The sequence below is a fragment of the Megalops cyprinoides genome, chromosome 7, assembly GCF_013368585.1.
Source record: "Megalops cyprinoides isolate fMegCyp1 chromosome 7, fMegCyp1.pri, whole genome shotgun sequence".
NCBI classification, from domain to species: Eukaryota; Metazoa; Chordata; class Actinopteri; order Elopiformes; family Megalopidae; genus Megalops; species Megalops cyprinoides.
The window spans coordinates 22,309,380-22,326,589 of NC_050589.1; the positions used below are offsets into that span (position 1 = coordinate 22,309,380).

General features: G+C 41.6%; 1 protein-coding gene across 1 annotated transcript; it reads left to right on the forward strand.

The window, feature by feature from the left end:
* The first annotated feature begins 333 nt into the window (after nt 1–333).
* LOC118781164 (acylamino-acid-releasing enzyme-like) lies at nt 334–15,382 on the forward strand. Its single transcript, XM_036534076.1, has 23 exons — nt 334–380; nt 1,528–1,657; nt 2,618–2,744; nt 3,272–3,359; nt 4,066–4,141; nt 4,295–4,386; nt 6,538–6,615; nt 6,995–7,132; nt 7,328–7,419; nt 7,534–7,574; nt 7,861–7,982; nt 8,383–8,443; nt 8,825–8,922; nt 9,317–9,368; nt 9,849–9,937; nt 10,483–10,621; nt 11,068–11,151; nt 11,268–11,348; nt 11,575–11,663; nt 11,995–12,185; nt 12,655–12,757; nt 14,014–14,120; nt 14,805–15,382. The coding sequence occupies exons 1-23, from the start codon at nt 369–371 to the stop codon at nt 14,908–14,910; spliced, it is 2,196 nt and encodes a 731-aa protein (XP_036389969.1). The 5' UTR covers nt 334–368; the 3' UTR covers nt 14,911–15,382.
* The last annotated feature ends 1,828 nt before the right edge of the window (nt 15,383–17,210 follow it).

Below are 17,210 nucleotides of genomic sequence, written 5' to 3' on the forward strand. Positions count from 1 at the left end.
ATACTAATAGGGTCGCCAACATGTAGTTCTTTTCCTGCTTGTACGACGTCCTAGGAAACCTACCACTTGCTTCTGTAGCTATTCTTTTCAAAGGAGACGATGATAATTCTGTAGTCACGTTGCCATTTCCCACGCCTTCTTAATTTGGAAAGTACCATTAACAAAATGAATATTTTATCAAGAATTTTCTTCTCCTTGCTCTAATCGCTTCCATAAGAATAACATATATCAATTATTAGGTTACTTAAAATGTAGATAAAAATGAAAAACATTTTGATGTGATTAATTTTATTATCCTCTACCCCCACCTTATTTATCAAGATGGTATAGCTCAGACTGGTGAATCGCTTGACAGCAACAGTAACGACATGGAGTCTCAGGTAAAGTGGGCACCGAGAAAATAAATGTAGCTTGTTAGCCTTGCATGTGAAATAAATACTTCTTGTTTGTGTTTCGGTATTCAGTTATAGTGCATAGTAATTAGCTAGTTAGCTAACGTAAACAATGCACAGAAGCTGTCGAATATAGCTAGCTAACTAGCTAACAATATGTAGATACTACGTTAGTTTACTGTGTAGCTTACCTAGTAGGATCAGGCTGGATCCGAATGATCAAACTAGCTAGCTAACCAGGTACGTTAATGTCAGTTAGCGTTAGCTATTCTGTTTTATATATCGCTTGCATTTAATTTGGGCTTTTGAGTGAGGGAGGAACATGGTCACCCTACTACCTGACCACAAAGCTATTGACTTTATGATGCCACAATTCAGTTAGAGATAACGTTAGCTGGCAAGCCAGTTAACAACCTTGCTAGCTTTAAACAAGGGAAACTGAGCCAAAAAGACTTTTCAGTTTATCATATGGATAAAATACCCACATAGCTAGCCTTTAGTAAAGTTTCTGACCACGCCCCAATGCGATTCAGTGAGGATTTGCTTCCTGGTCAACCGGCTCCACCACAGAAACTTGAGAATTTGTTTTCCGTCTTTCTAGCAGTCTATAGATTTTTATCTGTCATCCTAACATGGTTACTATAATGTTACTTCGCTAGCTAACTAGCTATTGTACTATAGTTGGCTAATACATAGCTACCGTAACATAGTTAACTTAACTAGGTAGCTAGTCTAGCTAGGTGAGCTAACGAAGTCAGGTAGATAACGTTAGCTATCTGGTCTAAATTAAGTACAAAACCACAGGTGCATCGACAATGCTAGCTTGACCCCATTCTTATTTATTATTCTGGTATTTAGTTACATGCACGCACATTTAGTTCTATTAAAAACACAGCACCAATAATCGATGTTTTTGGACACTAGTCCGTAGCTAGCTAGTGTATAGCCAGTTAGCTATGTGCTGTATCACTCTCACCACGCTTGATTTTCATGCCTTGATAGCTAGCCATCGTTACGGGCTCTGTTCATTTGAGTGATGGCTTCATTAGGAAGGTTGTGTTACGCAACAGCGCTTACTCTAAGAAAATGCTTTTCTTCGCATCAGTATTTACGCTTGTCTCGTTTGTGTAACAAGGTAATCACCAACCCGGATGAGATTGCCAAACTTTTCAGAGAGCAGAGTCTTTTCCCCTCCCTGACTAGGGCTGACATTGGACCTGTGATTACATCCCAGTATGGAGGGAAATACTGCAACATCTATACAGGTGAGGTAACTGCTAGAGACCCATTTTAACGTTACAAACATTGAACACGTGACCTGCATGCGTGTCCATGACGGACTCAACATACTCCCCTATCTTCAGTTGAATGCAGTGGCAGGCATTCACACAAGCACACCATTTTAGTAGTCATACCATCCTGCAGCTCCCTTTTGCCTGATGGCTGAGATGGGCTTGGTTGGTACATGGATGGGGGGACCATCGGGGGAAAAACCAGGTTGCTGCTGGAATTGGTGTTGGTGGGCCAGAAGGTGGCAGTGTCTCTTCTGAACCTAACTGTGGACACTGTGGATGGGGACACGGTTGTATGAGATGCTGTCTTTCAGATGAGACGTTAAACTGAGATCCTGACTCTGTGGTCTTAAAGACATGCAGCAGTGGCATTGAAATACTGCATTGAGATACTGCTGGTATGCGGTAAATAAAACCTGGATCTGGGCTGGATGTTGGTTCATTCTGCCATCCAACAGCGCAACAAGATGTCATCATTGCAGGTAGACTGATGTATTCAGTAACTGCTGAAAGCAGTGTCTTGCTAATTTGTGGTACAGGGACACCCCAAAAATCAGAGGTAATGGTTTGGTTTGAAGGTTAACTTGCATCACTTTATTTCATATATGTAGGGATGCATTAAAGCCATTGCTCAATGTTTCTCAAACCTGCCCCTATGTACCCAAGCTTAGAAGACACAAATGATAATTTCTTTCACCAAGATATGATGTGATATGACCATGATGTGATGTGATATTAATTGTTAAGGAAGTACAGTTCTGGATTGTTAATTTTGCGTGCACTCTCTGTCACATTTTGCCAACAGCACTCAAATGCACTATTGTGGTCTTTCACTTTCTCATTACCTTAATAGCTTTAATAGAGGAAGTATGCAGACATCAATGCCAACAAAGATATTACCTCATTGTGGCATTTTGTCATGGTCTTTTCTAGAATGGAGCCAGCGTGACCTGGAGAGGAATGAGAAAGTCAAGTTCTGCCGGCAGTACATTGCATTTCACGATGACAAGTCTGTTGTATATTCAGGTCCATCAGGAAACTGCACGGAGATTAAGGGAGAGTATGTGCCGGTTTCTACAGTCTTAAAAATGAAATATAGAAATTGATATAATCCCAGGTATAAACAGTTTTCTCTTTGAAATGTGATTTTTGTTCATTCTTTTGCTTTACAATTTAGATTTTTGCAGGTGGCCCAAAATAACCTTATGTAAAGTTCTGGTTTGTAGAATATGTGACTGTTATTACTTCCATCACTGGCAGGGGGAGCAGAGGTTATGTGATCACCCCTGCATGTTCGTTTGCCTGTATGCCTGTTAAGATAAGAACAGGAATTGTGGAGGAATTTCAATGACACTTGTTCATCTTATTGCCTCTGAAATGAGGAAAATATCACTTTATTTTAGGATGCTTTGATATGCAGATAAGAACAGGTAGTCTTATCTGGTGGCAGAGTGAAGAGTCTTTTTTTTTTTTTTTTAAACAGGCCTTTAACTGTCTAAAGGGTGTCATAGGCATGAGCTGTCTGCTTGTTAATGTGTTCGCAGCTGAAACCTGGTTTTCATTTGCTCTGCCATGTCCTTTCACCAGGCTCTTGAGCAAGGACTCTCCATCCGGTGACATGAAGGCAGTGGTGCGAGAGTGCACTGTGAAGGGCGAAGAACAGCAGTTTCTGGAGGTAAACTATTCAGTGACAGCAACACTTGGTATTTGTTCTGTGTCTCTTCTTGTCCAATTCTATCTATAACTGTTGCCACAGAGGATTCATTTTTTGAATGGGTATTTCGCATTGTTTCTTCTGGGTAACATCCCACATTTATTCATATGGTTGTTCCTTTTGGAAAGTGCAAAGTACAAACATGTGACCTTTCATCAGATAACACTCCAGCATTGACTCACCCAGATGTTTTGATATTTATAACCCTGCATATTTTGAGTCCCAAATTAATCATTGATTGTTAGTAGTAGCTCATAAAAATATGTACTGGATCTGAAAGACATCACACTGTTAATTTTAGAAAACTTTTAGTTTCCATTTTTATAAGTGGAATTTCCGACATCCTCTGTTTGCAGTTCTGAAGTGCTAATGAAGAGATGTTTTAAAGTTTGTTGTGTAGATTAAGGTCACACATTGTAGGAAATTAAACAAAAACCCCTGGGGTGTCCCAGGGGACACTGAAAAATTTGGTAAAATAGTTCAGTTACACCAGGAAATTTTCCTGACTGTTGATGTAGGAGACTTCACTAAATTATACTAATTATTCAGTTCATCTCTTTGGGAAGTAAGGATAACTAAACCTGTGTGAATGGGGCTTGTCTCTCTGTGTCTCTCACATGACCTGAGTTTGTCAGACCTGATGAAGTCATTGCCTCTCCACCTCTAGATCTGGAGCAGGAACAGCAAAGTGAAGAGCATCAACCTGACAGCCCTGAAAAAACACGGCAAAGTCTATGAAGATGGTGAGGCTGTCTGTTCCTCTCCTGTGGCACAAGCTCAGCCGAAAAGCCTCCAGGGCCATGGCTGTTAGCGATTTCTTCACAGCTGAAGTAATGTCTGACTTTTTGTACAATTTGTCCATCACACTCCTTTTTTTTTTTTTTTTTTTTTAAAAGATCAGTTTGGCTGCTTGGTGTGGTCCCACTCTGAGACGCACCTCTTGTATGTGGCAGAGAAGAAGAGGCCAAAGACCGAGTCCTTTTTCCAGGTATCTGCTTTTAGTGAATTTGCATGCATCAATGCAAAGGATGAAAAGTCTTCCAAAGTCTTGTTTGATGTCCACATTGATCTACATTGAGTTTTATAACTCACGACTGTTCCCTTTTTTAATGACACAGAATATACCCTTATCGGGATGCCATAGCTGTTCTTGGTAATTATAAAATCATGACAGTTTCATGTTGTGATCTGTTAAATCTTTTTTTTTTCTTTTTGGAAACATACAGGTCCTTCTCAAAAAATTAGCATATTGTGATAAAGTTCACTATTTTCTGTTATGTAATGATAAACATTAGACTTTCATATATTTTAGATTCATTACACACAACTGAAGTAGTTCAAGCCTTTTATTGTTTTAATATTGATGATTTTGGCAAAAAAGTAAAGAAAAACCAAAAATCCCTATCTCAAAAAATTAGCATATGTCATCCGACCAATAAAAAAAAAGTGTTTTTAATACAAAAAAAGTCAACCTTCAAATAATTATGTTCAGTTATGCACTCAATACTTGGTCGGGAATCCTTTTGCAGAAATGACTGCTTCAATGCGGCGTGGCATGGAGGCAATCAGCCGGTGGCACTGCTGAGGTGTTATGGAGGCCCAGGATGCTTCGATAGCGGCCTTAAGCTCATCCACAGTGTTGGGTCTGGTGTCTCTCAACTTCCTCTTCACAATATCCCACAGATTCTCGATGGGGTTCAGGTCAGGAGAGTTGGCAGGCCAGTTGAGCACAGTAATACCATGGTCAGTAAACCATTTACCAGTGGTTTTGGCACTGTGAGCAGGTGCCAGGTCGTGCTGAAAAATGAAATCTTCATCTCCATAAAGCTTTTCAGCAGATGGAAGCATGAAGTGCTCCAAAATCTCCTGATAACTAGCTGCATTGACCCTGCCCTTGATAAAACACAGTGGACCAACACCAGCAGCTGACATGGCACCCCAGAGCATCACTGACTGTGGGTACTTGACACTGGACTTCAGGCATTTTGGCATTTCCTTCTCACCAGTCTTCCTCCAGACTCTGGCACCTTGATTTCCGAATGACATGCAAAATTTGCTTTCATCCGAAAAAAGTACTTTGGACCACTGAGCAACAGTCCAGTGCTGCTTCTCTGTAGCCCAGGTCAGGCGCTTCTGCCACTGTTTCTGGTTCAAAAGTGGCTTGACCTGGGGAATGCGGCACCTGTAGCCCATTTCCTGCACACGCCTGTGCACGGTGGCTCTGGATGTTTCTACTCCAGACTCAGTCCACTGCTTCCACAGCTCCCCCAAGGTCTGGAATCGGCCCTTCTCCCTCTTCCTCAGGGTCCGGTCACCTCTTCTGGTTGTGCAGCGTTTTCTGCCACACTTTTTCCTTCCCACAGACGTCCCACTGAGGTGCCTTGATACAGCACTCTGGGAACAGCCTATTCGATCAGAGATTTCTTTCTGTGTCTTACCCTCTTGCTTGAGGGTGTCAATGATGGCCTTCTGGACAGCAGTCAGGTCGGCAGTCTTACCCATGATTGCGGTTTTGAGTAATGAATCAGGCTGGGAGTCTTTAAAAGCCTCAGGAATCTTTTGCAGGTGTTTAGAGTTAATTCGTTGATTGAGATGATTAGGTTAATAGCGTGTTTAGAGTACCTTTTCATGATATGCTAATTTTCTGAGATAGGAATTTTGGGTTTTCATGAGCTGTATGCCAAAATCATCAGTATTAAAACAATAAAACACCTGAAATATTTCAGTTGGTGTGCAATGAATCTAAAATATATGAAAGTTTAATTTTTATCATTACATTATGGAAAATAGTGAACTTTATCACTATATGCTAATTTTTTGAGAAGGACCTGTACATGAAACATGCAAGTCAAAATACCATGAATTCACATCTTATAAATCAGGAAGTGTCTCAGCACCAGAACCAATTGCATCTGTCTCCTACAAACTGATTGGGGAGTAGTGTTTTGCCTTAGCTTCCAGTAATGTTCATTTTAATGCAATCGGCTGCATTTTACGCTTATTTTTTGGCATTTGTATTCGTGCCTTATTTTCCACTCTGCATCTGTGGCTGCTGATGCTCTGTCAGTTGGAGAGAGAGGAGTGCGTGCCAGGTAGCCACAGTTAATTATAACTCAGACATTGTGTTCTTCACCTGCAGACGGAGTCTCCTGAAACTAGCCCTGTAGGGGATGAAGAGGAGGCCATGAGAGCAGGGAAGAAGGAGGAGGCTGTGAAGGTAAGGCCGGGTTTTGAGGCTGTACTTCTGATTGGCTGGTACAGAGATCCAGATGAGTCATGTCAAAGAACTCCTTGTTTTGTTCAGTAGTTTACTTTGTCATTAATAATTTTGTCTAACTTGAACTTGTAGGCAGTTTTGATAATTTTGGTAATAGTTATACAGATGTCATACCTCTGACCAAATCCTTTGAGGCATAGCCCTGTGTGCCTTTCAGTGTAACCCTTGTAGGGAAGAAAAACACAGAATGTCAGTCAAGTGGATAGTCAAGCGCAGCAGTGTATTATGGGTCCACATATTCTTTTCAGTTGTTTTACCATCAGACCAGCTACACCATTCATCACCTATAAGCAGTGTTTGCCTGTGTGTGTCCGTCCAGGGGGACCAGTTTGTATTCTATGAGGACTGGGGGGAGACCTTGGTGAACAAGAGTGCCCCTGTAATGTGCGTCCTGGACATTGAGGGCAATAACATCTCCGTCCTGGAGGGGGTTCCTGACTACATATCCCCTGGCCAGGTCTGTCTCTTACTCCTGTGTGTATGGGTCTGAGTGCATGTGTATGTTTTTTGTATGTTTTGTTTGTTTATGTATGTATGTATATATCTTCTGTATGTATTTATGTATGTTTTCTTAACCCTCAAGAATGGGAGAGTTCATTCTTTGTGTGTGTAACATGATGGGTGTTTTTTTTGCCTGTGTGTCTGTCTGTAGGCATTCTGGGCTCCCAATGACACAGGTGTGGTGTTTGTGGGCTGGTGGCATGAACCTTTCCGGCTGGGGTTGACGTACTGCCCCAACAGGAGGTATGTGGAAATATCCCTTTTCTTCCCCTCCTCTTGCAATGATTTCATAACGTCTTAGACTGTAGTTGTGTAGGAACAGTAGGTCAGTTGTTTATTTTTGTCTCTGTACCCTAGGTCTTCCTTATTTTATGTGGATCTGACAGGTGGAAAATGTGGTAAGCGATTTTTTTTGTTCCTTCATGTTCGGTTAAAGGTACAGGAAAAACAGCAAATCCGGTTAGACCAGCATGCTCTCTGACAGGTGCTTTCATTCTCAAGTACCCATACCCTACGTCCCACACGTTCACTCTGCACGCGCCATCCACTGGCCCTCACCCACACATCATCCCACGCTATCCGCCACCCACAGTAAATTCCACTCTGCGTTCACAGTGAAACAGTCGCTGCAGCCGTGGGCCACGCTGCTCATTCTCTGGGAATGTGTCATGTTTGTGTTCGCAGAGCAGCTCTCCTCAGACAAGAACGCCGTCTGCTCGCCTCGCCTCAGTCCGGACCTCTGTCGGATCGTATACCTTGAGTGTGGAGTCTACGGGCCTCACTACCAATGTAGCCGGCTGTGCATGGTCAGTTGAGGTCGTGTTAGATATGAGATGGAGGACCTGACTGACCGTATATTAGAGAACACTTGTAGATAGTCTGTGTGTTAGAGAGGTGCTCCCTCACAATATACCGGGGAACAGCTGTGCACAGTCAGTGTGAGAGAGAAATGAGTCCTCCTTGCCCAGAGACCAAGTAGCAGAACAGTACAGAAGAGTTGACGAAGGTAGTTAGAAGTGCCACCTGTTATTAGAATTGGTCTCAAAGATCTTCATTAGCTTAAATGCTTTAAATGAAGGGGGATGGTTGTCAGCCATAGGTGGATTTGTACTTCACATGATGTCTTATTTGTATTTTTCCTCTCGTTGGTGTAGTCTCTCTCAGCTGATCTGATGCATATCCCGGTGCTGTGTTTGATCTTTGCAGTATGACTGGTACACTAAGAAGACATCAGTGGTGGTGGATGTTGTCAGCAGACAGAGAGAAGGTCTGCTCCCCTTAATTTAATTTGAGCTCTATGAATTCAAAAGTAACCCTCTGAACAGTTCTGTTGTATTTACATTACTTTCCCTTTCAACATATGAGTTGGTTTTTTTCTGTATTTACAGCTTGACAAAGGGTATATTTATATCTTCATGTGAAGTTCGTGTTTATTTTGTGTGATTAAGCAAAAGGTGAACAATGAGGTCCTGTGGGTTGTTTAATAGTTCTCAGAAGAACTTTGTTTATGGTTTCAGCAGTATATGCTCAGTGTGGGAGGGGGTGGGGGGTGGGAGTGCGCTTTGTGTGAGAGAGGTGTGTGTCTGTCTGTCTGCATGTGGGTGGAAGTGTGCTTTGTGTGAGATAGATGTGTGTGTGTTTGGCACAGATGGCTTCACTGGGATCTACAGCTCCTTCCTGTCGCCTTTCTGCTGGTCAGAGGACAGCCAGCGAGTTCTGATCTCCAGTCCTCAAAGGAGCCGGAAGGTAGAGCTGTAGTCATAGATACAGTGTGTCAAACCATGTACCATTTACCAACCAGACACCTCTCTCTTATTTATCTCCAAGGACTTCAGATGGTGAAAACCACTCTGTCTAGCTGTGTACCTCTGAATATTCACAGGCACTGACGCCTGGAATGCATTTTGAGTATGAATGATTGACAGCTACAAAGATACGATAGGGATTTGAAAGAGAACAAATAGCATTTTCTCTCTACTGAAAATTCATATTTCATTGTAGGTTTTACAATGAGGACACAGAACTTTCAATGATAGTCTCTATCTGCCATTTGTGCATCCTGCTTTCCCACCACGTTTTCAGTGTTTTTTTCATGTTTGACAAACATGGCGTCAACATCTTAACATTCTCTATCTTTAAGGATCTTCTCTTGGTAGATATCTCTACAGGGAATGTCACGTCGCTAACAGCAAGTAAGTGAAATGGAGTCTCATATTTTTGTGTAAGCTGATACAAAATATATGTCAATGGCATAGTACAGGTCAACATATGGACCTATTGGCAAACCACAAAACCAGGGACAATGGCACGTGTTCTCTGGCAGGGCAGTCAGGTGGCAGATGCAGTCATCTTCTTCTCAGCTGTGCTGAGATTTTCTTTATCTCACTTGAGCTGGTTTGTCCTTTCCTCTTGAAATGTTAGTGGTTCAGACCCTATATGGAGATGAGTGTATATTGCACTGTTCTATAGTGAGCTGAAAGAAGAATCCGTCATTTGTATTGTTCAATTTGAAAAATAAAGGCCAAAAAAGCAGCTTGGAATTAAGTAAAACACCTGACCTTTACTCATTTAAGTCTGTTTAAAGCTATTTTTAATGTAATTACTAGATATGAAAGTTTTATAGAAAGGGGAACATGCAGAGTCTGAGTGATGTCTTATGTTCTGCTCTGCAGAATCAGACATTGGGAGCTGGACTCTTCTCACTGTCAGACGGGACCTCATGGTGGTCAGCTGCTCCTCACCCAGCTGCCCTCCCGACCTGGTAAAACCTGCACTCGCAAGTGTTAAAAGGCTACAGAGGTTGATCTCAAACAGATCAACCCAGTGAAAGTATTTGGTTGGACATCTCTAGAATATGCCTGATCTCCTTAAGGGCATCCATTTACTGTAAGCTTGGTGTATGTTCAGCAAAACATTTTCTGTCCTTGGTTTGCACATTGAAAGATGTACTTTCTACATTGTGTGCTATGTCAACCTCAGGAAATATTCTATAAATATTCAAGGGTTTATTCATAGGAAAATAAATTAAGAAGCATATAAAGGAGACTACTCACTTTTGGAAAGGATTTGTTGTTATATATTAGGCTACTCATTTTTTTTTTTTTAATAAAATATTTGACATCAGTGGCTTGCTGAAAAAGGAACTATGAAAGTGTGCTCAAAATGTAACTATACACACTATGCTTGTAGCACTTTACATTTTCTGATCAGATCTACAGTTTCACACAATGCTTTTAGTGTTTTCAGGTTCAGGCATGATGAGCGTGTGTATATGACATGGCTTACAGTATATCTTAACCTTTACAGAGGGTGGGTTTCCTGCCTGCGGCGGGGTCCCAGGAAGAAGTGTCCTGGGTCACCCTGGAGGTGGCCCAACCCCAAACGAGCATTGACTGGAAAGTGCTGAACTTCACCCCACCTTCTGAGCAGGACAACAGCACATACCGTAAGGCCATTTGTCATTTCCTCACTGACACTGTTAACGGTATCACAGCGAAAGCACTGTAGGGTTTCTGTGTGTGTGTGTGTGTGTGTGTGTGTGTGTGTGTGTGTGTGTGTGTGTGTGTGTGTGTGTGTGTGTGTGCGCGCGTGCGTGTGTGTGTGTGTGTGTGTGCGCTCATGTCTGTTCATGTCTGTTCATGTGTGTTTTCTTTTTTTTTTGAGTTAGAACACACTTCTTGCATTTGGGTTTCACATCCCTGCATCCCAAACAGCTAGCAGCTAGAAAAGAGAAATAAAATCACCCACTTACTATGGTAATATGAGATGAATAATGTGATATGCTCAGATAAGTACAATATAATGCTCTTGTATATGGCCGCCTCACATAGTGTTTCCAGACTCTTTTGTTTATTTACTCTTTACACAATCTGTATGCTTCCCTGGTGGCAGCTGGCCTGGATTTTGAAGCCATCCTTCTGAAACCGAGCAATGCCAAGGAAGGAGCCAAGCTGCCTCTGATTGTGACCCCACATGGTACGTCAGGCCTGAAAGGGGACACAAACCCCAGGAGGGGGGTTATGTTCCTCTGGTCATTCTTGGATTGTGTTGCTTGGGTGCTGACACACACTGATTTGTCATATCACTCGTAGGGGGGCCTCACTCAATCTTTGTGACGGAGTGGCTCCTTTCTCCTGCTGTCCTGTGTCAGATGGGTTTCGCTGTGCTCCTGGGTGAGTGGGCATCCTGGTTCTGCACTGAACCTGTGTGTGTGTGGAAGTCAACAGCTGGGGATGGATTTGATATGCCCGTTTCAGCTTTAATGTTGTTGTGGATTATTTGGAAAAGGCCTGACTGGATAAGTGTGGATATGTCTGTGTCCATTTTGTCCTTAAGTGTTTTTTTTGGTGAACTGATGGTAACGGACTGGATATGTCTGTATTCCTTCATATTTTGTAGTTAACTACCGTGGATCCATCGGATTTGGCCAGGATGGCATCCTCTCCCTGCCTGGGAACGTGGGCAGTCAGGATGTGAAGGACGTCCAGGTAAGACTCTCATGTGAAGGACACGTTCATCTGTCTTTTTTGGGGATTTGGGGGTGGGTGCCAGCTGTGTTTTCAAGCTCTGATAGTATGACAGCCGTACTGTGTTACAGGCACTACCATTATATGGTTGAGCAAGGTCATTCTCAGAGTATTAGTTGCTTTAGAAAACACCTTTGTGTATAAATGGACAATGTGACAAGTGGGATCTTATTAAATCACCCTAGGCAAGGGGCATCTCTTTTGCTGATTAAGAAAAATGGTAAATAGGTTTAGAAGAGTAGAGCTCTGGTGAATTCTGTCATGCTTCACTGTCCTTTTCGTTGTTTTTCAGCACGCGGTCGAGAGTGTGATTAAGTCCGAGTCGTTTAATGAGCAGAAGGTGGCAGTTGTCGGGGGCTCCCACGGCGGCTTCCTGGCCTGCCACCTGATTGGGCAGTATCCCAAGTTCTACAAGGCCTGTGTGGCACGGAACCCGGTCATAAACCTGGCCTCCATGATTGGCAGCACTGACATTCCAGACTGGTAATGAGGGGCCGTGGGTGGGCCGAGTGACAACCTGGGGGGGGGCTGGTCTGTGTGCATTATTCAGCGTGAATAATCATCAATGCACCACATGAGCCAGTATTATAATCTCTGGCAGAGGACACATGAGCATATGCATGCATGATCTGTTGGTACAACCACTCATAAGAATCCAGTTTCACTCTGAAGCTCACTTATCAATAGAGGCCAACACCAGAATATTACAGATGGAACCCGAGGCACGATGAGATTGAACAGAGGAGTAAAGCAGGGTAGAACAGTGATTGTGACCCCACATTAGATGCTGTGGCTACTTAGCTATGGATACAGAACAGTATTGTTGAAAACTGCATCATATTTGTTTACTAAAACACAGCATAATGAACAGTATGGCATCTTCTGGAATGGCGTTTGAATCCAGTGCAGACTAGCCTGTGCAATGTCAGTGCCTGTTTGTGTGTCTGTGCAGGTGTATGGTGGAGGCTGGGTATGATTACAGTACTGATGTGCTGCCTGACCCTGCTGTCTGGGAACAGATGTTGAACAAGTCTCCAATCAGACACATCACACAGGTGAGTGCACATGTCTTTGCTGGTGTGTGAGCGTGACAAGCCTTGTAAATAATAATTAAAATAATAGTTAAGAAGAATTTGGACATGCTGTTTGTGTTCCATCAACAGAACTACAGAAAAAGTATTCATTGCAAAGGATTACGGATGATGGATCCCATTGCTCTTCCACTAAAGGGCACTAAATGAGCAAAGCCTTCAGTTGTTGCGGGTGTATTACAGCCAGACCCAGAGTAGTCTATTTAAAAATTTTAAGTAGTTCAAGTAAGCACAAGTCTCTTTGACAGCCCATGTTCAGGATGGTTATCTGAATGCGTACTTTTATTTTTGAGAGAATTGTGTGCAGCCTTTGTTGTAAGAGACATTGAGTTTGGCCTTGGGTGAAGGAATGAGGGAATTTGGACATTTGTAGAGTAGGTGTTTTTTTTCCACCCCCCCCCCCCCCCAAAATAACACTTCTGTTTCTTAGACAATGGGAGCCCAGCATGAATGCATGTTTTTTTACTTGCCCTTTACAACACATGCTCCATTGTACTGCTGTGTATTGTGTTCAAGGGCAGCAACCATTGTGGCCTATGTCCACAGTGAAGTGGTTCCTTTAGAAAGTGGGCAGTTGTATTTTGTTATTCATTTTCAGAAACAACATAAGGTCAGTAATAGAGATAAAAACCCATACAATTTTCAGCTTGGTTTTTACTGGCAGTTTTAAACCATTTAAACATGCAATAACAGGAATTCAGTATAAGCAAAAGTAATTCCATTTGATACATCCGTTCTTGTTATTTGTAGGTTTAGCATTTGCAGATCTACCTATGCTATATTTGCCCTCAGTGCTAATTTGTTGAAATTAAAAGACATATTTTGTAGCTGAATAGCTCACTAGAAATGCCCACAATCTAAAATGGGAGAGAGTAGTTTTCTATAATGAATTAAAATAGTTCCAGACGCAGCTGTTCAGTCCTTACATCGCATTACCAGGTACAGGCCAAAGAGACCAAGGAATATTTGAGTGCTGTAAAATCTATTCATGTAAAAATGAATATCAAATGACTTTGTTGAACATATAAGCACTGAAAAAACTGTAAACATTTACAGGTTTGTTATCATGTGCACATGTAAACCTTCAGCCTTCAGCAGCTATCATTACCAGTCTGTAGCAGGTGGGGCTGTAATGGTAAATTGCTGTGGTATGGGAGAGTTATTGATTTTAATTGGTTTTGGGGGTGAGGGGTGTTACCTGTTGTCCGTTTCACGTTCAGGTGAAGACCCCTGTGCTGCTGACACTGGGAGAGGATGACAAACGTGTTCCCAGTAAGCAGGGAATTGAGTACTACAGAGCTCTCAAGGCTTTGCAGGTTCCTGTCCGGTAAGTGGCCCACTGCCACTGCAGAGTGTCCAGGCCTCACTTTTCATTCATTTTATATGCTTCTCTTCTGCACATATCTGTACAGTTTGGCCTAGTAGATAACCTCAGGGATTGTGTCTCTTAGTCACCCTGTTAGTTTCTGGGATCACCTCCTAGAGTTATCTCAGACGATCTCCTTGATTATAACTGGAGTTAGCACCAAGAGTTAGCCCCTGGAAATATCTCGGAGGGCCATCCCTGTGTACTTCCACATGTCATCTCCTGGGCTGAGTGGGTAGTATGTCGATTTGGCATTAAGAGTGTTGATCTCTGGAGCCAATGGCCCTGGTCTGACATCTCAGCTGGAACATTGCTGTTATACTGATCAGCAAGAAGGTGTACCTCAGGTTCTCTGTAAATAAATAAATAATAAATACAGGCCTATGAAAGGATTAAAGTGTCCAGTCTAAAATATAAATTGCCTTGAACAAGGACATATTGTAAGGAAATAAATGTCATGCTGCTACTGAAAAATTTGTGTCCCAAGTAAGAAGATAATTTGTACAGATTTTTTCATTTTATAGGAGGCTCTGTAAAGCATTAGGACATGGCCTTCATTTGTAATTTTGGATGCTCAGCTGCCTCAAAGTAAAAGTACATTTCAGGGTTTTTACTGGGTATTCTCTGTTCATCTGTGTCTTCCAGGTTGTTGTGGTACCCTGGAAACAACCACTCCCTCTCCAAAGTGGACGCAGAGTCTGACGGCTTCATGAATATTGCTTTGTGGATGATACAGCACCTGTCTCTATGAAGTTCACGCCTGCAGCCATGTGACATGTTTGCCAAAACCTCAGTACTGATAATACTGTAAAACCCAAAGATGCTGCTGTCACCAGCTGTTTCATACTAAGGCTTGTCTGAAAACTTACTCTGTTCTCAAGGGCTTGTTGGAACTGTTGCTACATAACTGGACAAAAGAGTCTTTTGTACTTTGAGAAATGTACGGGTGTCTCAATAGAGGAAAACAATAGTCTGTGTGCATTATGTGTAGTACCTGGGGGAAGATATACTGAATGAAGCCAGTTGATCTCTATTATGCGTTCTCTAAACTGACCTGCATTAATGTTAATGATATACTTTAAAGACAGCCATGCTGTTTCTTCTGATTGTAAAACTATTACTCTATACTTCTGTAACTTACACAAAATGGTCACTTTCAACACTACTGATGTGGTACGAGCATTTTGAAAACAAATCTTTCAATAAAAGTGGCACTCTGTCAATACCAGCCTCTCATTGACATCAGAGTAAACCTTCTGTCCAACAGATGTTAGAGGATGAATTGATTGCAAGTAGAATACAATTTAATGGCAAATGGATTTCACGGGAGAACAGTAGATTTTCAAGCATGAGGACAGAGTGTGATCAGGATAAATTCTTGCAAGAGGGGATACATGTGCGTGAACTGATTTTCTACTCGCTTGAGTTTTGCATTTATTTCACTCCATGAGCTACAAAATTGCTGCACTCGAGTAAGAAGCTTTCACTGCATGTGTCATCTTTTTCAGTGCACATGGAAACTGAAAGGACAAGAGACAGCATGTGGGTGCATTAATGTTCTCCCCCTGTCTCCGTCTTCATGTCTGTACAAATCCTTTGTCTTTATTTATTAATGGATCTTGGTTATGAATTATAAATGTGTTCTACCCAGCAATTAGATATTTATCACAGCAATGCTTCTATTGAATGAGGGTGATGAAAAACGTGAACTCTTAGGCTGCTCAGTCTTTAATTGGTCAAAATCAATGCACAATGCAAGAGAGAAACTGTAGGTTACTTCTATATATGTTTGAAAAAATTTGATTCTGAAGTTAAATATTGCGTCAGTTAGTTAAACGGTTTGGTGCAGTGCACCTAGATTCCAAAGCAATGTGGCATTTAAAAAAGAAATACTTGATGAAGGGAAAGGGTATGTTTGGTGTGAATGTTGCATTTCTATCAAATTTCACTTAAAACATTAACAGATAATTTTACCTTTTATATACTTCTACTCTGTAATCAGTAGCATTACATATGTTGTAGGCTATTATTTTAATGAATTGCACTAATTATATAACATTTATAATATTATACAATTATATATAAATATTTTCTCCAGATTTTGTTGGCATTGTTAAATGAGTTTTATCAGTGGTAGCTCAGAATAACTTCATATATGATACCCCTGGATTGCCCTACTCATTGTGGGTCATATGGGCCTCTATCTGGGTGTAGGTTTCAAAGCATTTTTGGAGGCTTTTTTTGTGTTTTTCTGTGTGGTTAAAGAATATGTTGGAACATAGCTCACAAAGCTCACTGGTAGTGTGTGGAAATATTTGATTTGTTTTTTTTTTTTTTAATGAAGCAGGACGTTGGCACCATGTTGTCAAGATTTAAGCAAGCCATAACGTTACATTAAAACTGAGTGACAGTTTTATGACATTTGATGAAGAGTATAAGGTCAGTGCCAATGGTGTGATGTAACCATTGCCTGACTGACATGTGACTGTCCTTGGTCCATAGCTCTCTTACTTTTTCACTCTGAATCTAAGTCTTCTCTACTCTTTATTTCCTGTCCATCTCTCTTGTACTGCTGTGCTTTTGGCACTGTCCAGAGCCCAGAAAGAGTGGAGCCATGAAAACTGTGTCTTATGCCGCCTCCATGATATAATGATTTCATTGTGACTCTAACTGTGCTCAGCAAATGTCTGATCATCTTTTTTTCCCGAATGATTTTTAAAAATCCCTCTCCTTTAATTTTTCTTTTCCTCAGGTTTTGGAGTAAGCACTCAATGGGCCCTATATAAGTGATGTTTTTATGTCTGAGTCCAGTCCAGCTTTGCACCTCTTGCATATTGCATGCTCACTATAAAGAGGAAAAAATAGTAAAAAAATCAAAAATTATGCCTTGGATTGTAAATGCCCTGCCTTTAATAATGCTGTTAACATTTCACAAAAGATTAACCATTTTTATGATTGGGCTATTTTTCCTGCTTTCTGTTGTATTCCTCAGCTCTGAGCTTTACCTGGCATACTGTCTCCATCCCAGAGACAAGCCCAGGGGGCACAGAG

Coding starts and splice junctions, on each gene's coding strand:
- LOC118781164 (XM_036534076.1), top strand. Junction 3,360..4,065: donor AAGAACAGCAGTTTCTGGAG/GTAAACTATTCA, acceptor CTCCACCTCTAG/ATCTGGAGCAGGAACAGCAA. Junction 12,186..12,654: donor AGCACTGACATTCCAGACTG/GTAATGAGGGGC, acceptor GTGTCTGTGCAG/GTGTATGGTGGAGGCTGGGT.